At 40.8% G+C, this 26,384-nt stretch overlaps 1 protein-coding gene across 1 annotated transcript; it reads right to left on the reverse strand.

Moving 5' to 3' along the window:
- Positions 1-24,896, reverse strand: zgc:110410 (uncharacterized protein LOC553618 homolog). Its single transcript, XM_041183955.1, has 9 exons — positions 24,560-24,896; positions 21,846-21,924; positions 7,050-7,103; positions 6,878-6,968; positions 5,558-5,595; positions 5,355-5,442; positions 5,179-5,268; positions 2,341-2,388; positions 1-150 (listed from the first exon to the last, which is right to left on the reverse strand). The coding sequence occupies exons 1-9, from the start codon at positions 24,894-24,896 to the stop codon at positions 1-3; spliced, it is 975 nt and encodes a 324-aa protein (XP_041039889.1).
- Positions 24,897-26,384: the final 1,488 nt, after the last annotated feature.

Below are 26,384 nucleotides of genomic sequence, written 5' to 3' on the forward strand. Positions count from 1 at the left end.
CTAACGACACAGGCCAATAATTTGGAGTATGAAGGTGAAGAGACCTATGATGTCAAGGTAAAGATTCAGTGCTGCAAATATATACTCCTCAGGGCTCAGACTGTATCTGTGCTTTCCTCCCAGCATTAATTGAGTGTCAGTGACCAGGTACTAAAAAGGAAATACAAATAAAAAGTTTATATTTGTAATTTAAATCATGTTAATTTGATGCGTTAAAAGAAGCTCAGCAGGAGTTCCATCAATCAGCCATGGAGTTATTGCAAGAGACCGATGGAATCCTCCTGTGGAATTTTAGCCCATCTGTGTCTTTTTAAATAATATAATAACATTTATGTAACAACTTCTCAATTACTTTTGGAGAGCTGTGACTTAAATGGCGGCCATTCTACACAAATATTATCCTATTGACAGCAACAGAGATGAATGGTCAGTTGGTCCCTTTTTTAATGACTTTAATTGAAGGATGAATGCTAGGCAAGACACTGGAAGAATTCTCTGCAGTTCTTCACATAGTACCATGGGATCTAACATTCGCTGATGAAGCAGACAAAACAACATCTTTGAAAGGGCCATCTCGAACACAATGAGGGAAGTCAGTGCCAATCTTTTCTGGAACTCGATGTTGAATACCTCCAATCAGGTTTCCACCCTGACCCTAATACCGAAACAGCTCTTATCAAAGTTACAAATGAAATCTCGTGAAACTGTAACAAATGTAAACCATTCTTCCTCATCCTTCTCGGCCTTTGTGCTTTTGACACAGCTGATCTCGCCATACTCCTCCAACGCTGGTCCGTGTTGTCTAGCTGGGTTGCACTCGTCTGGTTCCATTCTTATCTAACTATAGCAAGAGAATCGTCTGCAATGACTTTGCTTCCTTCTCCTGCACTGTTACTTCTGGTGTTCCCCCGAGGATCTATCCTTGTCCCTTCTCCCATTCCCCATCTATATGCTTCCCCCTTATGACATCATTAGGTAACACGTCAGTTTCCACAGGTATACTGATCACACCCAGCTCCACCTCACCATCAGCTCTCTCATCCCTCAGAGTGCTTGTCCAACATCCAGTATTGGGTGAGCAGAAATTTCCTCCAATTACATATGGGGAAGACTTAAGCCATTGTCTTTAGTTCTTGCCACAAACTCTACTCTCTAGCCACTGAGTCCATCCCTCTCCCTAGCAACTTTCTCCCTAGTAACTGGCTGAGGCTGAACCAGACTGTTCACATCCTTGATGTAATATTTGAACATGAGTGCAAAAACATTCCTGCACCATGACTAAGATTGCCTATTCCTACCTCCATACCATCACCTGACTCCACTTCTACCTCAGTTCAACTGCTGCTGAAACCATTATGTATGCCTTCTTCCCTCTAGACTTGACTATTCCAGTGCTTTGCTGGCTGGCCTCCCACATTCTGCCCTCTGTAAACTTGAGGTCATCCAAAGCTCTACTGCCTGTGTTTTTACTTGCACCAAGTCCTGTTCACCCATAACCCTTGTTCTCACTGGCCTACATTGGTTCCATTAAGCAAATTCTCAATTCTAAAATTCTCATTCATGTTTTTAACGGCATTCTTTACCTTTGTGCTGCTTTAATTCTGTTTTCCTGGGCATTCCTGATTTAATTGCTCCACCATTGGTGGCCATGCGTTCAGCTCTAGCCTAGGCCCTAAGCTATGGAATCCCCTCCCAGCCTCACTTTCCTCCTTTACGATACATGCCTCTTTGACCAAACCTTTTGCATTTGCCCTAAAATCTATTTATGTGACTTGGTGTCATATTTTGTTTTAATAGTGTCCCTATACCTGGGGTTGTTTAATTATACTGTATAAATGCAAGTCGTTGTTGAGGAGTTTAATCAATTTGACAGGAGAATAGTACTCAAGAAAATTCAATTGAGGCCACATGGAATAGATATAAGGACAAACTGCTCAGCATAAAAACTAAGCACATCCTAAGGACTAAGTATAGGTTCAAGAACCATAATCTTAAATGATTTAGTCAGACAATACAAGAAGGAATAAGTAAGAAGAAAAGCTCTAATGAACCCCTTTAGGGAGGAAATGAGGGAAACGACATGGAAGAATACAGTTGCTGTGAAGAATGTGAAAAAGGCAACCAGAGGATGGGAACTAGAAGCAAGCGTAGTTAAGAAGGCAAATGTAGCAGTGCTCATAGTAGAACGTCCTGGCAACAATTTTCTATCAAGAGCGTTAGATAAATATTTCACCCCATGTCATAAGACAAACCACATTTATCCCACCCAGTTATGAGGAAAACCTACATAACATATACATGACTGTGACCTGAGAGACAAAAGATGTCAAAAATACTTACAATAGAGAAGATCAACGTTCCTAAGGAGGCATAAACAATATGGAGCCACTGTAGGGGAAAACATAAAAACAATTTAAATTCAAATTGATGGGCATTCTCTGATTCATTGATTCATTCAATGATTCATTGCTCACTATGTTTTGGTCAGTGTACCGCGCAAATCCAATAATGGGGCTGGGGTGGGGGTTTCTTCTCACGAGTAACTTTGTAGTACAGTGCGGAACTCAGCACTGCTAGAGTGCACGGAAATTTGGTTGCAGAGGTCAATGGAAATTTATGATGGATAAAAATTGTGGAACCCACTGACGCCTGTGCTCAATTTCCCAATATGTGCTCCTGGTCACAAAACCTTTGTGGTTGGAGAGCAAATTGGTAAATGTTTCTCACTATTCAGATTGATCAATTTTAAAATTTTTGTGATCTAGTTTTGTGCTTATTGTCTTGATCAAATTTTCAATGTAGATCTACATTAATCATTTCTCAATAAATTAAAGGCTAAACATTTCCCTTTATAATTTGTTCTCTATTAATAATTTCAGTTGAATGAGCCTAATTTCATAACTCTAAACCTTGATGTTCAAGCACCCTTGTTGATTTCTCTGGATCCTCTCCAATATGCTTTTGAAGGTACTCTAGTCAGCATTGTACTCAAAACTCTAAATACAGACTTTCAAATTAATTATATTGGACTAAAATGACCAATTTTGACATGTAATCAATTATCTTCTATATGAGTACTTAATAACGACATATTGATTGGATTTTTTCATAGAATGGTCAGTAATCAAATCCAAATCCAGTTGCTTTCCAGGCTTCTTTAATGGACAGTCAGCTATTCATCATATGCATTTCCTGTTCTGATGTACATTGCGGTCCTGATATAAAATTCCTCCACTGCTCCATAGTATACCTTCCTATTCAGTGTAGTCCATATTCCTTTAAATGGTAGTTAAAGTGAGCTGGACTGAATATTTTATAGACCCACTTCTTGTTAGGCCAATCCTCTCCTCAACTGCTGACCACAGTCAGTGCAAGATTAAAGTACCACTCATTTTACATTAACTTTTAAAATTTCATTTTAAATGTTTTCCTCTTCCCTTCTTTGAGCAAACATCGAGGTGTTTGATCAAAATCCTTGGCAGGGAATGAGGTCACCACAGAATTGTTATGATGTAGAAGGTGGCCATTTGGCCCATCATGTCTGCACCAGCTCTCCAAATGAGCATTGTGACTTAGTGCCATTCTCCTGCCTTTACCCCGTGTCCCTGCACATTGTTTCTATTTAAACAATCATCTAATGCCCTCTTGAATGCCTCGATTGAACCTGCTTCCACCACAGTTCAGGGCAGTGCGTTCCAGACCTGAACCACTCAGTGTGTGAAAAAGTTTTTCTTGCATCACATTTGCTTCTTTTGCAAATAGCTTTAACTCTGTGCCCTCTCGTTCTTGATTCTTTTACGAGCAGGAACATTTTCTCCCTATCTACTCTATCCAGCCCTCTCATGATTTTGAACACCACTATCAAATCTCCTCTTAGTCTTCTGCTCTCCAAGGAGAACAGTACCCAGTCCCAACCTCTCCAATCTATCTTCGTATCTCAAGTTTCTCATCCCTGGAACCATTCTTGTAAACCTCTTCGGCACTCTCTCCAATGCGTTCACATCCTTCCTTTGGTGTGGCGCCCAGAACAGTACACAATACTCCAGCTGAGGTCTAGCTAGTGTCTTATATAAGCTCATCAGAACCTCCCTGCTCTTGTGCTCTATGCCCCTATTAATAAAGCCCAGGATACTATATGCTTTATTAACTGCTCTCCCCACCTGTCCTGTCATCATCAATGATCTATGCACATATACACCCAGGTCTTTCTGCTCCTGTACACCCTTAAGATTTGTAGCCCTTACTTTATACTGCCCCTCCATGTTCTTACTACCAAAATGCATCACCTCACACTTTGCATTGAACTTCATCTGCCACCTAACATTCTACTCCATCTACTTGTCTATGTCCTTTTTATAGTTCTATACTATCCTCCTCAGTTTACAATGCTTCCAAGTTTTGTATCATCCGCAAACTTTGAAATTGTCCCCGGTACACCAAGATCCAGGTCGTTAATATATATCAGGAAAAGCAAGGGTGCCAATACCGACCTCTGGGGAACTCCACTACAAACCTTCCCCCAGCACAAAAGATATTAATTGACAATTACCCTCTGCTTCCTATTACTCAGTAAGTTTTGTATCCACATTGCTACTGTCCCTTTTATTCCATTAACAATAACTTTTCTCACAAGTCTGTTGTGTGGCACTGTATCAAATGCCTTTTGAAAGTCAATGTACACCACGTCAAGAGCATTACCTTCGTCTACCCTCTCTGTTACCTCTTCAAGCAAACAGAGGGCAGACTGGAATAGAAACAGGCAGATATAAAGACAAATAATATGAAGTTAAATGGGAGCAAACAAAAAAATTTAATATAATGGGAAGCAGAGGGAAATTAAGTGCAAAAATCTAATGCAAAATAGGTGTAATTTCAACATGACCAGTTAAAGTGATTCTATTGAATTAAATATTGGAATATAATTAGTCCCCAGTGATCATATATAATTGGGTAATGTTACCTTAGCATGAACCAGTGAGAAATGTTTTTGTTTTTCTACATTCATTCCTCTCACACATAAAACTTTAATAATAAAGAAAGGTATGTCGACATGAAAACTTCACATATTTAGTACATTTGTCTTATTTATCCCTTTGCAAGAAATAATCAAAGACATGATTTTTTATTTTCTAAAATTAAACTTCACAATGTAATCACAAGGTTTATAAAAAGACTTACAAGTGATTGTATTATGGCACACAGAATTCCAAATGCTATTAAAACCAGTAGTATCACGAATAAAATTCCACTTCCCAAGGTGAAGTCCCACTGAAAAAAAATGGTTCAAACTATTCAGATTTCAGCAATGAGGAAATTGGTACTAGAGAAGTTTGGCGCAGTATTGTAAACAGTACCTTGGTTTGCAGGGAAAATAGTGTTAGTCCAACTGACACAAATGCAGTAGCACCAACAGCCCACATCACTGCATCAGCACCATAAAAACTAAGAAACATTAAAGACAAAAGGGTCATAATTTAAATGATTCAAGTTAAAATTGCATCCATGTGTTTGTTTAATATTGTGTAAAAGTTCTAATTCAAGCAAAATACAGACTTACACTGAAACAGCTCCCAAGAGCAAACCTTCCAGAATAGTCTGCAGGTGAAAAGAATTTAATATAATGATCTCATTTATTGAAGGATTTCGATCAAAATGAATGTTGTTTATGTCTCCTTGAGGGACATCATGCCCAACGATATATGAGCATTAAATCTGACAACTTAGTGCTAATCTATGTCAAATCATTGGCAGTTCTGTAACATGAACACAACTACTAGGAACTAGATAAGACCACTGGCTGGAGTTGAATCCCATGCACATTCTTGCCACAAGGAAGCTCTTAGGTGAGGATATGAAAATGAGACAAAATGGAAGGTGGAAAGTGGGGCAACTGAAATATGGTACATTACTAGATTTGTACATTTTGTATTTAGTTTCCCTCAGTTGTGCAGTTACTACCAACCTAGGCTGCAAATTAGTTTTTATCTGCTATCGCTCAGGAATTTTTTTAAGAGGGCAAGACATGCATCACAGTGATGTGCTGAACCTTGGCCAACCCATAAAAACACATGCCAGCTGTTAGAGATAGATTAAGCAGACAGGTAACTCTGACTCAAACACCTTTAATTCTTCCACAAGATGTGGGCATTGCTGGCTAGGCCAGCATTTATTGCCCAACCCTAATTGCCCTCAAGAAGCTGCCTCTTGAATCGCAACAGCCTATGTGGTTTAGGAACATCCGTAGCGTAGTTAGGAAGGGAGTTCCAGTATCTTGACTCAGCAACAGTGAAGGAACAGCAATATGGTAGCAAGTCGTAGCAAGTACGGTATGTGTCTTAGAGAGGAACTTGCAGATGGTGGTGTTTCCATGCACCTATTGCCCTTGTCCTTATAGGTGTAGAGGTCACGGGTTTGAAAAGTGCTGGCGAAGGAGTCTTGGTGAGTTGCTGCAATGCTTTTTGTAGATGGTACACACTGCTGCCACTGTGCGTCAATAGTAAAGGGAGTGAATGTTTAAGGTGCTGGATGTGGTGCTAATCAAGAGGGCTGTTTTGACCTGGATGGTGTCGAGCTTCTTGAGTGTTGTGGGAGCTGCACTCATCCAGGCAAGTGGGGTGTATTCCACCTTGTAGAAGGTGGACAGGCTTTGGGAAGAAAGGAAGTGAGTTAATCGCCGCAGAGTTCCAGTCTGACCTGCTTTTGTATTCATGGTAATTATATGGCAGGTCCAGTTCAGTTTGTGATCAATGGCAACTCCCAGAATGTTGATCCTAAGCACCTGGTTAGGAAGATGGTACATAACGGACTACAGTCTAAAGTAATATTTCACCAAACATAATACTAAAAGTACGAATACTAATTTTGTACAATAACTTACAAATAATAAAAGAAGTATGAAGTTCCATGGAGTTTTACGTCGAACACCATCGCAGCAAGACAAGGTAATGACTAAAATGAAGAGGACAGGACTGCAACAGAGATAGGGACACTTTAGAGATCCTAAAAATAAGCAGTGAAGTAACTGACAGAACTTGTTAAAAGATACTTACAACAAAGCATACGTAAACCAGTAAGTTTCTGTTACCCATTTATTCAATGTTTTCCTAGTAAATAAAACAAGGAGACATTTAATGAATAGTTTGTTTACTTTTTTTTCCACAAAGTGTGTGCTGCACATATAATTAGTTATTAGAAATATTTAATGCAGTAGCAGCAGCATCCCTCAACACAGAACCAAAAATGAAACAGAAACTGAAAATACTGGAAACACTTCAGGTTACACAGCATCTGTGGAGGTAACAGACAAGTTAATGTTTCAGCTTTTTTTTTATTAATTCATGGAATGTGGACTTTGCTGGCTGGGTCAGCATTTATTGCCCATCCCTAGTTGCCATTGAGAAGCTGGTGGTGAGCTGTCTTCTTGAACCGCTGCAGGCTATGTGGTGTAGGTACACCCACAGTGCTATTAGGAAGGGAGTTCCAGGATTTTGACCCAGCGACAGTGAAGGAATGGCGTTATATTTCCAAGTAAGGATGTTGTATTACTTGGAGGGGAACTTGCAGGTGGTGGTGCTCCCATCTATCTGCTGCCCTTGTCCTTCTAGATGGTAGTGGTCGTGGATTTAGAAGGTGCTGTTGAAAGAGTCTTGGTGAATTCCTGCAGTACATCTTGTAGATGGTATATACTGCTGCTACTGTGCATCGGTGATGGAGAGAGAGTGAATGTTTGTGGATATAGTGCCAATCAAATGGGCTGCTTTGTCCTGGATGGTGTAAAGCTTCTTGAGCACTCATCCAGGCAAGTGGGGAGTATTCCAACACACTCCTGACTTGTGCCTTGTAGATGGTGGACAGGCTTTGGGGAGTCAGGAGGTGAGTTACTCATCGCATGATTCCTACCCTCTGACCTGCTGTTGTAGCCATAGTATTTATATGGCTAGTCCAGTTCAGTTTCTGGTCAATGGTAACCCCCAGGAGGTTGGTACTGGGGATTCAGTGTCGGTAAAGCCATTGAATATCAAAGGGCAATGGTTGGATTCTCTTTTGTTGGAGATGGTTATTGCCTGACACTTGTGTGGCACGAATGTCACTTGCTACTTGGCCGCCCAAGCCTGGATATTGTCCAGTTCTTGCTGCATTTAGACATGGATTGCTTCAGTATCTGAGGAGTCGCGAATGGCGCTGAACATTGTGCAATCATCAGTGAACGTTCCCACTTCTGACCTTATGATGGAAGTAAAGTCATTGATGAAACAGCTGAGATGGTTGGGCTGAGGACACTACCCTGAGGAACTCCTGCAGTGATGTCCTGGAGCTGAGATGACTGACCTCCAACAACCACAACCATCTTCCTTTGTGTTAGGTACAACTCCAACCAGCAGAGAGTTTTCCCAATGATTCCTATTGACTCCAGTTTTGCTAGGGCTCCTTGATGCCACACTCTGTCAAACACAGCCTTGATGTCAAGGGCAGTCACTCTCACCTCACCTTGGGAGTTCAGCTCTGTTGTCCATGTTTGAACCAAGGCTGTAATCAGGTCAGGAACTGAGTGGCCCTGGTGGAACCTAAACTGGGCATCAGTGAGCAGGTTACTGCTAATCAAGTGCCACTAACTAGCACAGTTCATGACCCCTCCTATTACTTTACTGATCAAGAATAGGCTGATGGAGCGGTAATTGGCAGGTTGGATTTGTCCTGCTTTTTGTGTACAGGACATACCTGGACATTTTCCACACAGCCGGGTAGATGCCAGTGTTGTAGCTGTACTGGAACAGCTTGGCTAGGGGTGCAGCAAGTTCTGGAGCACATGTCCTCAGTACTATTGCCGGAATATTGTCAGGGCCTATAGACTTTGCAGCGTCCAGTATCTTCAGCTGTTTCTTGATATCAGTGGAGTGAATCAAATTGTGGATCCCAACTGTGGACCCTTCATTCTTTTAAAAGGAAAAGAAGAACAAGAGGAATTAAACAAACACATTTATGCTCCACAGGAAAATAAATAGAATAACCTGTGAAGTGCTAAACAGAATGAGATGGTTAAATATCAGACGTGGTATTCTCATGAGGCAGTAGGAGGGATGAAAAATCAAGGAAATAAAATAATACAAAACACAGAAAGTATGCAAATAGCTAAAGAGGTTGTGAATGAGTAGGTACAAAGGGAGAAATGAAAAACTAGCAAAGAGGAACAGACTCCAGTGTTCCAAAAATGGAATGTTTTGTCACTACAAACACATGTATGATGACAGAATTTCTTGAAGGTAAAATTCCACAGGTGACAGGCACTCAACCACACAAAAGCCCTTGATAATGAGTGCAGGCAGGTTCTCTGCATTTGATATCACAACTTGATCCTGTCCTGTACTAGCGTGCACATGCACACACATTCACATTTCCAGTAGTGGGCCATAAAATAAATACCCTAAGATTTTTCTAAAATGTCTTTTCAAAGTAGAGTGAATAGTCAGACTAAATGCTGGGAAAGGAAAAGCTAATGCAAATTAAACCATGAGAGTCAGACATTCCTTACCTAGGATAGAAATCTAACCATGAAGACCACAGGCCCAGGGACAGCTTGTTAATGGAACATAACAACACCATATCTTATCTGTGTGATGGCCTTTGTTAGCAAAGACCTGAGAAGCTAAGGATAAGTGAATGACCTGCCACCACATACTGGTGCTTTGTTGATTTGGATGTCATCTGGGTACCAATATGGCTGCATGAGGCAATTGACACTAAAAGGCCTGAACTTTGCTAACACATGTATCATGTACATGGTCAATTGTACTGAGGTGACTTCTTTAGAAATTAAGGATATAGAAGATAGAGGCCAGAATTTTGATGTTGGTGTGCGGGGACAGGCCTGACACGACAACATGTAAAATGACGCACGTTGACATCAAGTGTGCGTCCCGACATCAGTGTGCATCATTTAGATATTACGTTCGGCGGGCACACAGCCACCTCCGGTGCACGCCCGCTGAACTGTCAATGGCCTATTAAGGCCACTAAAAAACCAATTAAAGTAGTTATCAATTCTGCCTGTCCAACTTTAAGGTTGGCAGGCAGGCAACGAGCCCAAGCGGCCTTCGCATTTTTCAGGAAACCTCATCCACGGACAGGATGAGATTTTCTGAAGGTTTTATAGAATTATTCATTAATTTTTGCACAATTTACAAACATGTCCCTGCTCATGTGACACTGTCACATGAGGGGACATGTTCAAATAATTAACTTTATTATCTAAAAACTTTTATTATGTACTTAATCTCTCTGAGGCAGCTCCATGCCTCAGGGAGATTCCTGCGCTCTTTCACAAGTGCACAATCCAGTATTTTAACAGTCTTTATGGTAAAGAGTGTAGAAATTTGTTTTCTGATACACGAAGAACAACCTCTCTGTAATTAGTGGAGAAGGATGCATCTTTAACAGAGATAAAGAAAGATTATAAAATTTAAGATTATATGACCATATTTGTCACTTATAAGTATGTTACTCAGATACAGATGTTTCCCTGAGATTAAGGAAGGTGAGATTTTAAGACTGGCCCAGACACAGGTAACAGTGTAAACACTCATGTAAAAGTCAATCTCATGTAAAAGTCATCCCCAGGATTTTTGGCCTAAAAATTGTAATTTTTCAGCTACCTCTTGCAAAAGTTGACTCTAGATTTTCAGGGATTAAAATCCAAAAATTTCAGGAAACAAAGTATAATCCTAGAGATGTTAATGATTCAATTTTAAATGTATAAACACTGATGAGAATAAGTGCCAGTAATAAATGCTTAAAACATTTATACGTTAAAATTTTTTTCTTTAATTCAAATTATAGAAGTGTTCAGACTGTGAATGATAATCAACATAAATTCTTTAATGTTGTTGCTTTTTACTTTATTCCATTGCAACCATCTTTTTGGGATTCTACTTGGGCCCAACTCAAGCACACACGTCAACCCCTCAAAGACATGACCCATGTAAAACCCATGACTTTTTGCTTAAAAATTGATCTTAAAAATTTGACTTTTACTCGAGTAAATATAGTATCATTAATTCCTAGGAACTGACCAGCTGATAAACTGTAAAAGATTCCTTGACAAGGAGTAAAGATAAAGGGGTTAAGGATGCAACTGGTTCCCTTGATAAATACCTTGTCAGGCTATTGATCCTACCGTTGTATAAGTCACTGTTATAGTGATCAGGAGCAGTGTGGATGTGTAAGAGATGTTAACATAAAACAACTGATATAATTATGCATTATGGAAAAGGCAAAGCTAGCTTAATTTAGAAATACATGACCTTCAGTTACCAAGGCAACGATAAGGGGTATTCCTCACAGACAACTAACTCAAACCTTCAATGAGATAAGTAGCATCGAATCATAGAGTTATAGAATGGTTACTGCACAAAAGGAGACCATCCAGCCCCTCATGTCTTTGCCAGCTCAAGAGCAATTCAGCTAGTGCCACTATCCTGTCATTTCAACTTGGCCCTGCAAACTTTTTCTCTTCATATAATTATCCAATTCCCTTTTGAAAACTGTAGTAATTATGGTTTTATTTAGTGTGTAATGTACCTTTAAGAATAATGCTTGTTAAGAAACATCACATGATCTATAGTAACCAATAGGAGAGCTGCACGGCTACCTCAGTAATTAGTAGTACAGAGATAGGGTTGGAGTTGAAAGCACATATGAGTACCTTGTAAATAAACTTAAAGTTTCCACTGAAGAAGTGTCTGCAGATCAACTCTATCAATAGTACCAACTTGGCCAACACTCACAACAAACTGGCGACAAGGAGAAAACAAGATTAAACAGAAGAAATTAAGTTGTACCTCGCCCAGTGATTGTAAATAAAAAGCTCCGTTAAAATTGAAGAAGATATCCCCTCTCAAAATGCCGCAATTCAGAAGAATTGATCCTTTTGAACCAGCCACAGACTAGTGGTCTCAATACACAGAATGCCTCACGTTCTTTTTTCAAGCGAACAAGATCGTGAGGGAAGAGAAGAGGCAAGCGATCCTCTTAAGTGCATGTAGGAATAAAGCCTACGGTTTAATTCGAAGTTTGTTGGCAACCAATGCCCCAGATTCGAAAAATTTCGACAAATTGGTGGACCTCGTGAAGGGTCATTATCAACCAAAGCCCTCAGTAATGATGTAGAAGTTCAAGCTTAATTCAAGAAATAGAGTCCCGGGTGAGACAGTTACATTCTATGTGGAAAATTTGAAGCAGCTAATGGAACATTGTGAGTTTGGTACATCTCTAAACGACATGCTCAGAGATCGTTTAGTGTGCGGTGTGAGTGAGGACACTATTCAGAAAATATTATTGTCTGAAGTGAATTTGGATTTCAAGGAGGCACTAGAGATAGCACTGCCCATGGAAAGCGCAGTAAGAGATTCAAAAGCAATACAGGGCATACAAAATGGCATCATCCTCCACATTGGATGGGAAACCCCAGCCAAAAAGGGTGCAAAAATGCATGACTCTGCCAAGAAGCGGGAAACAGCCCCCGCTAGCCAAAGAATAAGGAAAAATAACCTAGCAGCAAAACCAAAGAATAATTTCAATAGAGGTGGAAACAAGCGGTCTTTTAACGATTGGCAATTTTAAAAAATCGAACGCTATTATTGTCACCGAAATGGACATTGGCAGTGCAAGGAAAGATTGAAGCTGACTTGTAAATATAAGGAGAAGCCCAATGAAATCTACAATGTTGAAGAGCCTGAAACAATAAGTTCTGACATTTACTCGTTTAATCTGAAAGTTGAAAAGAAAGAACCAATATTTGTACAGTGAAAGTAAATGCAGATCTGTTAGAATGGAATTAAACACAGGAGTTTCCACTACAGTAATTGGGGAACACACCTTCAAATGTCTGAATGATGGTGAATGTCAATTATGTTTAGAAGATATAGCTGCCAAACTAAAACATACACAGGTGAAGACAAGTAAAAGACATAAGCAGCGTACCTGCTGTTATGGAAGCCAATCGGCAAAGCTACCAGTGTTGGTATTGAGAGGCAGAGGACCAAGCCTTCTAGGGAGAAATTGGCTAAGGGAAATCAACCTTGATTGGCCACTGAGATTCCAAAGGGAAGTAGGAAACATTCCTGTTTTGAAATGGGATTGTTTAAGGACTCAACAACCTGAAGAAATGCAGGCTGCCTTAAGCCAAAACCTGGAAGAACAGCAGAAGGAACTTGAAGAAACCATGCTTAATGACAGAGTTCAAGATGAGGTGAGCAACCTTCAAAGGGAAAAAGAGAACATGTTGAAAGAGCTTCACACACTACAATAGTCCCTCAGGTCAAAGTTTGGGGAAAAGTATGAAGAGAAACTGAAAGAATTCAGCACTTCTCTGAATAAACTGAAGAACAAATTGACAGAGAAGACTAAACAATGCTCAATTTTCCAGTGGTCAGCAAACAAATACAAAAAGGATATGGAAATGCTGAAGAACCAGCTAAATGAAGCCAAAGAGGTTTTGGAAGCACAAGTCGCAGCATTTTCTAAGAAGCAGACAGATAATGAAATTTTGGGAGACTCAGCCACTGAGTAGTGTGGGCTACCTCAGTAGTTAGTAGTATAGAGATGGAGTTGAAGGCACACACGTAGTAGTTGTTGAGTACCTTGTAAATAAATGTAAAGTTTTCACCAAAGAAGTGTCTGCAGGTCAACTCTATCAATAGTACCAACTCGGCCACCACTCACAACAAAAACTAAGATGGAATTTGTCTCCACTCAGGCAATGCATTCCAGTTCCTAACCACACACTGTGTAAGAGTTTTTCCTCATGACATTCACCTTAAATCAGTGCCCTCTGGTTCTCGATACTTCCACCAATGGGAACAGTTTCTCCCCATCTACTCTGATCAGACACCTCATGATTTTGAATAGCTATCAAATCACCCCTTAATCATCTCTTCTGGAAGGAGAACAGCTGCAGATTCTCCGATCTATTTACATAACTGAAGTTTATTATCCCTGGAACCATTGTTGTGAATCTTTTCTGCACCCTCTCTAATGCCCTTATATTCTTCCTAAGGTATCCAAAATTGGACACAATACTCTAATTGAGGCTGAACCAGAGTTCTTTAAAGGTTCACTGTAATTTCCTTGCTTTTATACTCTATGCCTCTATTTATAGAATCTAGATCCCACCTTATTAACCAACCTGTAATTGCCACCTTCAATGATTTATGTACTTATTCCTCTGCTCCTGTACCCTTTTTAGAATTGTACTCTATATTGCTTCTCCCTGTTCTTCCTACCAAAATGAATCACTTCATACTTCTCTACATTAACTTTCTTCTGCCACATGTCCACCCATACTACCAGCCTGCCTATGCCCTCTTGAAGCCTATCACTATTCCCTCACAGATCACAATGCTTCCTAGTTTTGTGACCACTATAACTTTTGAAATTGTGTCCTCACATTCAAATCTAGAACATTAATATAGATCAGGAAAAGCAGTAGTCCAAGTACCAACCCCTGGGGACCCCCACCTTTCTCCAGTCCAAAATACAACCATTCACCACTACAGAACTGGACTTTGCCTGGTATTAACCACAATATAAATTAAGGGCAGAGCAATACAGTAGCTTTGAAAATTAGATTATAACGTGGGATGTTTACACCTCTGATTGTGAAACCACAAGGAATAACATAATTCACAGTAGGCTTAGGGATAAGGAGAAAATTACTGAAGAAAACTAACAAAATGCTATTTGACACCAAGGAACATGCCCTTGTAAATTACAGATTAAAAAGTTTCCAGCTGTCCTTTTCTAGCTTCCTGCTAGCAGCAGGCCAGGAAACAGAGAAAGGTGAGGTGACATAAATGGAATATTACAGGGTTTAAGAATGGGAATATCCAGATAATGCAGATGCTGCTTGAACTGCAGACCGAAGACCTCAGTATTTTCTGGCTGGTGCTGGTTGTTGCCCTTGTTACCCCTGTTTCCACCAGGATTCACACCTGGAAGCCAGCCTGGTTGATAAGCATGGGTCCCTGTTAGGCAGCGCATCTTCAGAAAGGGCCGCAGTCCAAAAGTATATAAGTAATTGCTGCTGGGTAGAGATTGGGGTGTTGGTGAGGTGAGTACAGAGAAGCTTGTAGGGTCAAGGGATGGGAGGTTCAGAAGTAGGTTGGGGACAGAGATGATGGATCGGGAAGGGTTGGTGATCACGGAGCTCTGATCGTGGAGGATGGAGTTGGTGATTGTAGAGGATGCTCCACTCTCAAGAAGAGAAGCAGCTTAGCTTGGAGCTGTGGGAAGTACCTCTACTCTTCCTGGTCCACAAGTAGTGATGGAAAGGACCTTACCTGTTCCACACAGCATTCTCACTTCCCAGGAAACCTGACTCGTCAGGATTAAAATTAAAATGCTGATAAAATTTGAGACATGCAGCCTCATTAAAATATTTAAAGGAGTAACCCACCTACTGGGAGGGAGCTGGTCACGTGAAGCATGTTACTCCGCTTCCACCCCCAAACCAAGTTGCAGTCCCATGCTGCCACTAATACAACCAAATATGGGCAGGTTTGAGGCTGAGACCACTGCTGTTCACAATTTATGTTAACGATTTGGACTCTGGAATCAAAAATAAAACTTCTAAATTTGCAGATGACACCACATTGGGAAGAATACTCAATAGTAAAGAGGACTGCAACAAATTACAGAAGGATATGAATAAACTTGCAGAATGGATAAATAACAGGCTAATGAAGTTCAACATCAATAGATGTGAGGTGGTACATTTTAGTAGGAAGAATAGGGAGATCGCTTATTTCTTGGAAGGTGAAAGTCCAGGTGGGTAGAGACACAAAGGAATCTTGGAGTACAAATACACCGATCACTAAAAGCTGCACCATAGTTTAGCAAGGCCATAAGAAAGCAAACTAAGCATCAGGCTCTATTTCTAGGAGGATAGCATTGACGAGTAAGGAAGTTATGCTAAGCATGTATTGAATCTTGGTCAACCCCACTTAGAGTTTGTTTTTTAATTCATTAATGGGATGTGGGTTTCACTGGCTGGGCCAACATTTATTGCCCATCCCTAGTTGCCCTTCAGAAGGTGGTGGTGAGCTGCCTCCTTGAACTGCTGCAGCCCATGTAGTGTAGGTAAACCCACAGTGCTGTTAGGAAAAGTGTTCCAGGGTTTTGACCCAGTATTGTGTGCAGTTCTGGTCATCTTATTATGAGGTCAGGAACTGAATGGCCCTGGCAGAACCCAATCTGAACATCAGTGAGCAGGTTATTGCTAAGCAAGTGCTGCTTGATAGCACTGTTGATGATCCCTTCCATCATTTTACTGATGATCGAGAGCAGACCAATGGGATGGTAATTGGCTGGATTGGATTTGTCCTACTTTTGTGTACAGGACATACCTGGGCAATTTTCCACATTGCTGGGTAGATGACAGTGTTGTAACTGTACTGAAATAGCTTAATGGGACAAGGCAAGTTCTGGAGCACAAGTCTTCAATAATATTGCCAGTATATTGTCAGGGCTTTTGCATTATCCAGTGCCTTCAGCCATTTCTTGATATCACATGGTGTGAACCAAATTGGCTGAAGTCTGTGATGCTCAAGACCTCCAGAGGAGGCCGAGATTGATCATCCACTCGGCACTTCTGGCTGAAGATTGTAGCAAATGCTTCAGCCTTATCTTTTTGCACTGATGTGCTGGACTCCCCCATCATTGAGAATGGGGATACTTGTGGAGCCTCCTCCCCCAGTGAGTTGTTTAATTGCCCACCTCCATTCACGACTGGATGTGGCAGGACTGCAGAGCTTAGATCTGATTGGTTGGTTGTGGGATCGCTTAGCTCTGTCAATCACTTGCTGCTATTTCTGTTTGGCAAGCAAGTAGTCCCGTGTTATAGCTTCACCAAGTTGACACCTCATTTTTAGGTATGTCTGATGCTGCTCCTGGCATGCCCTCCTGCACTCTTCATTGAACCAGGGTTGATCCCTTGGCTTAATGGTAATGGTAGAGTGGGGGATATGCCAAGCCATGAGGTTATAGATTGTGGCTGGGTACGATTCTTCTGCTGCTGATGGCCCACAGCACCTCATGGATGCCCATTCGTGAGTTGCTGGACCTGTTTGAAGTCTATCCCATTTAGCACGGTGGTAGTGCCAGACAACATGATGGAGGTTATCCTCAATGTGAAGATAGGACTTTGTCTCCACAAGGACTGTGCGGTAGTCACTCCCACCAATTTGCCATGGACAGAGACATCTGCAGCAGGCAGGTTTGTGAGGATGAGGTCATATGTTTTTCCCTCTTGTTGGTTCCCTCACCACCAAGACTAGCAGCTATGTCCTTTAGGACTCGGCCAGCTCAGTCAGTAGTGGTGCTACAGAGCCACTCTTGGTGCTGGACATGGATATCTGGCTTCTCCCTCCCCCTCCTTCTCCTTCTCCTCCTCTCCCAACGTCCTCCTCCCCTCTGCAGCGAAATGTTGTAAGGGCCCAGCAGACCACACCAATCCTGGAGAGCTTTGTTGGGCAAAGATGGTTGGGCACCTCCAGGTCGATTGAGGCACCTGAAGCACATCTTAAACAACTCAGTGGCTTGTTATAGAATTGCCCTTGTGGCGATATGATTCTGTTGTGTCTCCCCTGTGATTCAGTAGTCGGGTTCCCTAAAGGATTCAGCAGCCAGGTCTTCAGAGGGTAGCCATTGTCTCCTAGGAGGAACCCACTCTCTGTGGAGGAGCAAGAGCTTCCAGGAGATGTGATTGCAGCAGAATGAATGACTCATGGCAGTTCCCTGAATACCTAGCCCAGGGGTGTATGATCACATTCCAGTGGCCACAAGCTGTCTGAACATTGGGAGGGTAGATTCCCTTCCAATTCGTGAAGACTCCAGGCTGACCTCAGGGTGCCTTGATTGCACCTGTGGGAATTTAACCACTGCAACAAAGCTGACAGTCCTCTACCCTATCAGAGGATCCCCCCTCATATAAAGGATTCAGGGGCTGGGAATTAAATCCCCTGTGGAGTTGAGAATCAGATCTCAGCACCCCTACTGGGATAGCAAGATCCAGGGGTCAGGGTTCACCCTCCCCCTCTGGAATCAGAACCCCCAGGGTCAGGGGTTGGAGATCGTATCCCCCAGGGTCAGGAACTTGACCTCACTGCGTTTGGACACCCCATCCCCCCACACAGGTAGGGTCATGAATTGGACTACTTGGGTCCTGTGGCCTTTTCCAGCATGTTCCCTGCCTGAATGGAAGCCAACCCTGTCAATCAAGTTGGGAAACATGTCAGGGCCAAAGGACACCGATATGGAGTTAAAACTCCACAACATGCAGGTAAACTCAGATTTATGCCAATGCGACCCTGCCCCTAGTAAATATACAGGCCATTTTCCACACATTAATAATTTGAATTTACTTCCCTCCAACCACAGGCTGTTTCTTCTGGTTCTACTGTCCTGGACAAGATGAAGTAGCTTGTCAGGTCTACATTAGCTCGTCCCTTTAGAGTCCGAAAAACAACTATTATATCACTTGGCCTTCTCTATCCCCTTTTCCTGTGAAAACGTGTGCAATTTACATCCTTGCTCCTCATAAACCAATCCCTCCATTCCCTCAATTATTCTGTGTTTTCTCTTTTATGTAGCTTTCAATAGCTGCAATATCCTTTTCATACTAAGGCAACCAGAACAGTGCACAATGCAGTCATGCCAATGCTTTATAAGGTGGCAGCATTCTCATTATTTTGGCTCAATATTGATCTATTAATTCAGCTCAACTACTGATTTGCTTTCTGCGCTGCCCCTGAGTATTGTTGTGATAATTTCAACAGATTGCCAATCTGCACCTTCAAATCTCTTCCTCTTTCTATGCACATTGTTTTATTTTCACTGAAGTAATGGCTGCTTGCTGAATTTTTTGTGAAGTAGTTTGTATTTCTCTGCATTGAAATTCAACTGCCACCTGTTTGCCCAATTCCCAACCATGTTCCGACCCAACTGTAATTTATCTCATTCATGCTTTTCACTTTTTACACAGGTGCAGTCATGACAAAATCTCTTTGGCAATCTGTCCAACAGAACCCCGTCATTGAATGATAGCTAATACCAAAATCCAACAGATCAAGGGTTATATAGGGAGTGCCCTGCTTACATGACAAATCGCTGCTCATCAATTAGCAAATCCAATTTACAAGGCAGCTTTTATTTTCTTCCTTTAATAAGCACTGTTGCTGGTGTCAGATTCCTGTAAGCCATAGAATCAATGTAATGACCTATCATTAAAAGGAAAGTCATTGCTTTCAATACGTTTCTCACACTTTAAATGTGATGTTTCCCAGCTGTTTGGTGGTCTTCTGATGAGAGGACTATCAATTTATTTAACAAATACAAAAATTGCTGGAAAAACTCAGCAGGCCTGACAGCATCTGTGGAGAGGAAGACAGATTTAACGTTTCGAGTCCATATGACTCTTCATCAGAACTAAAGAGAAATAGAAATGTGGTGAAATATAAGCTGTTTAAGGGGGGTTGGACAGGTGAAGCTGGATAGAGGGCCAGGATAAGTGGAGGCAAAGGAGAGATTGCCAAAGATGTCATAAACAAAAGGTCAAAGGGGTGTTGACGGTGGTGATATTAGCTAAAGGATGTGCTAATGGTGACATTAAGGGTAGGAAGCAAAATGAGTAAGTGACAGATAGCCCTAGTGGGGGCAGGTTGGGGGGAGGGAATCGAGTTAGGCTAAAAGGTGGAGATAAAACAATGGATGGAAATAAATTTTTAAAATAATAATAGAAATAGGTGGGATAAGAAAATATATATATATTAAAAAATAATTATTATTTACAAAAAGGGTATCAAAAAGGGGTGAGGATGGAGGAGAGAGTTCATGATCTGAAGTTGTTGAACTCAACGTTAAGTCCAGAAGGCTGTAGAGTGCCTAATCGGAAAATGAGGTGCCGTTCCTCCAGTTTGCGTTGAGCTTCACTGGAACATTGCAGCAGGTCAAGGACGGGCACGTGGGCACGAGAGCAGGGTGATGTGTTGAAATGGCAAGCGACAGAAGGTCTGGGTCATGCTTGCGGACAGACTGAAGGTGTTCTGCAAAGCAGTGACCCAGTCTGTGTTTGGTCTCCCAGTGTAGAGAAGACTGTATTGGGCACAGCGAAAGCAGTAGATTAAATTGAGGGAAGTGCAAGTGAAGTGCTGCTTCATTTGAAAGGAGTGTTTGGGCCCTTGGACGGTGAGGAGGGGCGAAGTAAAGGGGCAGGTGTTGCACCTTCTGTGTTTGCATGGGAAGGTGACTTGGGAGAGGGTTGAGGTGTAGGGGGTGATGGAGGAGTGGACCAAGGTGTCCTGGAGGGAACAGTCCCTACGGAATGCCGATGGGGGTTGAAGGGAAGATGTGTTTGGTGGTGGCAATTTATTTACGTCATTGATGATGTTATCATCATTTTTTCTGCTTTTTACATGTGTAAGTAAATAATTCAGTTAAATCACAGCACTGATCACACTTCAAAATTACATCATCTTGAGTTGTCCACTGGTCGTGAAAAACACTCTATATAGGCAAATCTCTCTTTTTCTTTCTTTAAAGTTTATGTGTAAAGTTTGCTCGTTTTAACATCATTCTACTTCAACTAATTAGTCAACTGTCACAGATGGAACGGAAAGTGAAGTTTTACATATAGACTATGCTCATCAGCATGCCATTCGCCCATCATGTTTGCTGAGTTTCCAGGTACCACAGAAACCTTGTTTGCTCTGGAAAATGTAACTTAAAATTTGGTCTATGCAGGAATGATAATGATGATGCAATTCGATAAGGACATAAAAAGCCAAATAAATGTTGTGGTTTTATATCTGGAAGCATAGATAACAAAAGTAAGGAGGTAAAATTGAAGTCCTACAAGGCCAATGTGGGTCATTATGTGGACTCCATAAACTTGGGCAAAAATTAACCAATACCATCAGTGCATCCCTACAAAATACATGATTACTATTTATGTATGTTCTGCATGTTTTATATGCAAACCTATGCACGTGAATGCCAGCAAACTATTTGATTGTAATGACTATCGCAACTGAACTCAATCCTGTTACAAACTCTTCTAGCAGGAGTCTGAAACTGATTCGATTTTTCCATCTCTAATCCAAGGGAGAAATTTCAATGCTCTAACTCTGGCTGAAATCAAGTAGCTCGGCGCAGATCTGGTTCAAACATTAGATTTCTTTTGTTCCTTACAGCATGAAGCAGCAGAGACATCAAGAGGGATAGATATTCTCTGCTGGAGGTTTATTTAATTGGAATTGATTTGTCTTAAGGCTATTTTTATCAGCTGCATGAATTGGCTTTGATAGGTTTTCTAATGCTGACATGTCTACCACCACTGATCTCCAAACGAGCCCTTGGTTCAATGGCAGTAGCTGGAGAAGGCAAGAAAATTGGACAGGCTTCTCAGGCCCCACATTGCTATCAACAATAATTTGCAGGATGAGTCAGGCAGTCTAATTTCCTGTGGCAGGGAAGAGAGAAAAATTGAGGGCCGAGTATGGGTGGAATTGATTGCAGGTCTCCAGAATTTCCTTTGATTATCCATTAATATACTTTGAGTGTGAAAAGCTGAGGAAAATGTGAAGGAAAATTCAGCCGAGTATCTCTTATAACGAATGCTGTGGATTTGATGTTATCAAACATATTCATAACTACATTAAGAACAGGGTTTGTCATTCATAACGCAGCATAACATCAACTCATCTGTAACAAAATTATTCTTGATTAACACTGTATAGGCGGTATTACAGTCCTATTTCCCACACTGAAATCTCTGTAAATAAAAAAAATTAACTTACCAATAAAGAAACATGCAGATTATTCCTACGGTGACTAACAATTGAACCATTAAAGTGAGATACACTTTCCTAATGAAAGCTGTGAAAAGAGCAAAGGATAACATATATGTATCTGTCTTTGTCAGAAAGAATAACATCAACCTTTTTAAACACTAAGATAAAAGCAAAAAACTGCGGATGCTGGAAATCCAAAACAAAAACAAAAATACCTGGAAAAACGTTCGGACTCGAAACATTAACTATATTCCACTCCGCAGATGCTGTCATACCTGCTGAATTTTTCCAGGTATTTTTGTTTTTGTTTTGTATCAACCTTTTTAAAATTGTTTAATTCTCTTTTAGACTTTTAAGTCCCTGTATCGTAGATCCTCCTTGTTCCCTTTGCAACATGATTGACTGCCTCTATTTCCTCCAATGCCTCTCCTCTATCGTCCAGTTCAGTGGTTCCATGCTCAACTTATCATAGCAAGAAGTCCTCTAGCAATTGCTCCTCTTCTTTATCGTTCACCCTTGGTTCTGGACCTCCTTGGCAACATCATTTGCAGATGTTGGGTCCACTTCCCTCGCAAGCTGATGAAACTCAGCTTCATCTTCCTCTCTCACCTCCTTGACCTCTTATCACCTCTGTGCGGTCAGGCTGTTTGTGTGACATCCAGTCTTGAATGAGCCACAATTTTGTCCAACTAAACTTTGGAAAATCAAATAATTTCCTTTGAATCCTGTCACAAATTCCATACTCATGCCAACATTTCCATCCCTCTCCCCAACCACCTTCTCAGGCTGAACGAGACTACTAGCAATATTGGGGTGCTATTCAACTCTCAACTGAATCTTTGATCCCTTACCCTCCATATGTGTCACTTTTTTCCACTTCTGTCCCTACCTCATTACAGCTGCCATTGAAATGCTCATCCATGTCTTTGTCACTTCCAGATTCAATTGTTCCAATACTTCTATTGCCTGCCTCTCAACATCCAGCCTTTATAAACTTCAGTTCACCTAAAATCTGCTACTTGTGTCCTATCCTACACCAACTGCTGATCCATCAATTCTGTCCTTGATGACTTACAGTGGTTGCTGGTTTCCCTCAATTTTTAAAATTCTTATCCTTGTGTTAAAATCCTCTATGCTTCACCTCTCCCCATCTCCCCCAAACCGTCTGTTCCTCTGACTGGGCTCCTTTGCACCTTGCTTACCCTTAAAGTGGCAGTCAGACCTTTAGCCATTCAGGCCACCCGATCTGCAGTCTTTTCCTTAAACCATCTGGCTATCCTCCTTTAATATCTCATAAAGGCATCTCTTTGATTGAGCTTTTGGTCCCTCTTAATATCTTGTCTTTTGCTCAACATCCATTTTTTAATTACACTTCGGTGATGCATCACTAGGACCACTTTTTTCCACCTGTTATATCACCCAACGTCAACCCTCTCTCAGCTGATCTGTTGCTGAAATCCTCATTCTGCCTCCATAACCTCTAGGAGGAGATGATTGCTGAGGTGACCACACAAACAGTCTTCAACTTTGTGCCAAAAAAGCCCTCAAGTTCTTGCATCAAAAATGAATTGGGCAGGACGACAGGCTTGCAGAAGGTGATTAGTCATTGAGAAAAGGAGTCTGGATTATCTTCACCCTCAAGTATGATTCTGAAGTAAAAAAAACAACCAAGCCATAGAAAGTAGGATCTGATATTTCTTGATCATCAACCTGAAACATTAACTCTTTTCCTCACTTCACAGCTTCCTGGCCTGCTTAGTATTTCCAGCATTTTCTGTTTCTATTTTTGAAACATTTTATAAATGATCAAGCCAGATCTTGCATTAGATGACCCTGCCAGTTATTAAACTAAGTGTGCTTGGGTCCATGGCCATCAGTCTTGAGGGTGCAGAGGTTAAACTATACTTGCGGAATGTCATTGTGAGAAGATCATGAGAAACTTGCAGGATTTGACAATATCAAGAGCAGAGCTAAGAGGGATGTTAACATCTGGTTGAAATCACTCCACAATATCTGTTACTTATTATGATATATAATGCTAATTTTATGGTGGCGTTATTTGCAATTCTGATTCTATTTACTTTAAAATGATGTTCACATTGGAAGACTAATAATTATAATTTTACTGCAAGATTTCCAAGGAACAATTACCAGAAAACATCATGGCTAGAAAACATTTGCTACCTATACTGTTATTCAGCATGACTATGTTCACACATTTGCACTTTGTAATGTTACTGATATTTTTATATGTATTAAAATAAATCAATCCAGCAAACAGTCGACAATCAAAACAATCATTCTGAAACTACACCTGAACTTTCAAGATGTATTTTGGTTTCTTTGTACAAATATAGTCATTCTGTAGATCAAAAAATGCTTGCAATTGTTGGATGACTTGCACATTTTACAATGAAAATTGTATGTTTTGCAGCATTTTAGATGATTGAATCACATTACTTAATAGTGATTTCAAATGCTTTTTGTTGCACTGAGCACTGTATCATAGGATGATTTAGCTCAGTTGGTTAAAGCGTGGTGCTTAATAACACTGATGGCACGGGTTCAGATCCATACTGGCTGAGGTAGTTCTTGGGATCTACCTCTTCTACTTGCCCAATTGTGATATCATTGCATTATTGAAGCATGATTACCAAACCTCAGATGAGAAGGACACTACAAAGACCACTGTATTCCTTTCCAATAAGAGAATGGCTTACCTCTCCTTATGACTTTCTCTGCGAAGTTCTTTGCTGTTTCATTTGCAAATTCATTTTGGTACTCTGGAGGTGCATCAGCCAGTGATGCTGGAGGGGCCCCCGTGAAGTCTTGATATGGTTCATTTGCAGAGTGGCCCTGCAGTGAGTAATCCTGGGGTGGATATCTTGGAGTAGGGTATACCTGAGAAGGGTAGCCTGGTGGGTAACCCTGCTGATGACTGCCTTGAGAGTGTCCCAACTGTGATGCTGGTTGGAGTGCGTGTGTTGTGGGGTAAGGGTACACGCCATATGCCGGTGCACCTTGTTCCATTGTGTTTACACGTGAAGTCTTATCCATTTCCAATCGCTATTGTATTTTTTCTCTAGATTGAGAATCATTCAAATTAATATATTTGTACATCATAATATTCCTGAAAAGATTTGTAAAATTCTTGAAGAACTAGAGCATGAGGCGCTAGAACATAAATTACCACATGCTTCATCTTACTTTAATTCAAATATTTTCCCAAAGTGATTCTTTAATAAAATAGGAATGATTGTACTTACTGCGGATTTGTTATTGAACGGTTGTTCAGGCAAAAGTACAGCAAACTGCCTGCAGGTGTAAGGTACAAACCAGCGCCTTTTGTTTACAATAGCTCTTTGTGACGTTTATCTGTTGTTTCAAAGTCAAACTTCCTGATATATTTATCTTTCTGATATATTTATCTTTGGTTTCCTTGGGAACTTTCAGTTGAATGAATTCCCAGTGACGTATCTCTGTAACCTTTGATATGAAGTAAATCATTGACAAAGAAGAGAAAGAAATAGGTAATTTCCTTTTCCCCTTCCTAGTTTCTCTCTTCTCATAATTCTCAATTTTGCTAAAGCACAATTTCACAAACATGGCTCATACAATGGCATCTCTCCCAGATGACCTATCTTTATGTGTGAGACTGGGGAATAAAGTTTGGTGGGCTGTTCGACTCTGGTGGACAGCAGAGCCTTTTCAAGTCCCTGTCTTCGCCTGATCCATTAACAAATGCACTTCCTAACAGGCATTACCAGGTAGTGTTGAGGATCAAGAAACCTGGCTGACTTTTCATCTCTTAGTCCAGGGGCTCTAAGCATAATAGAGGTGTTTCAGTTCCTAATGTTAATCAGCTAATGTGGCAATAGCTGCTTTTATAACGGGTAAATGCGGTGTTGGTACCTTTGACTTGAGAAGGGCATATTTTGTGCAGATGGCAGCAACCTGAGAATAAATTTGCACAACTCACTAAAATTACCTGCTGGGAAAAGCCAATAACAAACGATCCTTCTTGACAGCCAATCTTTAGATTAACTAATGAACGAGGCAGCATGGCTTCAGGACACTGAAATCTGACCTCTTGTATTGAACCCACCAGTGTCCTTTTATCTTGTGATTATTTTTCATTACCTCAAACAAATAAATCACTTATTTTTAAAAACCGATAAACTGATAACACAGTATGAAAAGTGGTTATTGTAGCTGCCTTTACATCTAATGTTGTTAAATTGACTGGCTTTCTTTTCTGACCTTTATTTATCAATTTACAGCTAATTTTCTTGGGTGGAAGAAAAATTCAGATTGTTCCTAGCTCAAACTAAAGAAAATGGTTATCTGGTTCTTCTTAACATTTACCTTTATTAATTGCATTTACATCAATTTAACCCTTTTCTACACTAGGTTCTTTGATCTGTTCCGGGTTAAATTTATAAACTTGATGTAATTTGTCTTTAGGGGTTGTAAGAAAGCTTCTCTGTGGGAAAAATCAAGGAACAAGTTAATATTCCTTCACCTTGTTCCCATTAACAAACAACG

Source organism: Carcharodon carcharias, chromosome 3, assembly GCF_017639515.1.
Source record: "Carcharodon carcharias isolate sCarCar2 chromosome 3, sCarCar2.pri, whole genome shotgun sequence".
NCBI classification, from domain to species: Eukaryota; Metazoa; Chordata; class Chondrichthyes; order Lamniformes; family Lamnidae; genus Carcharodon; species Carcharodon carcharias.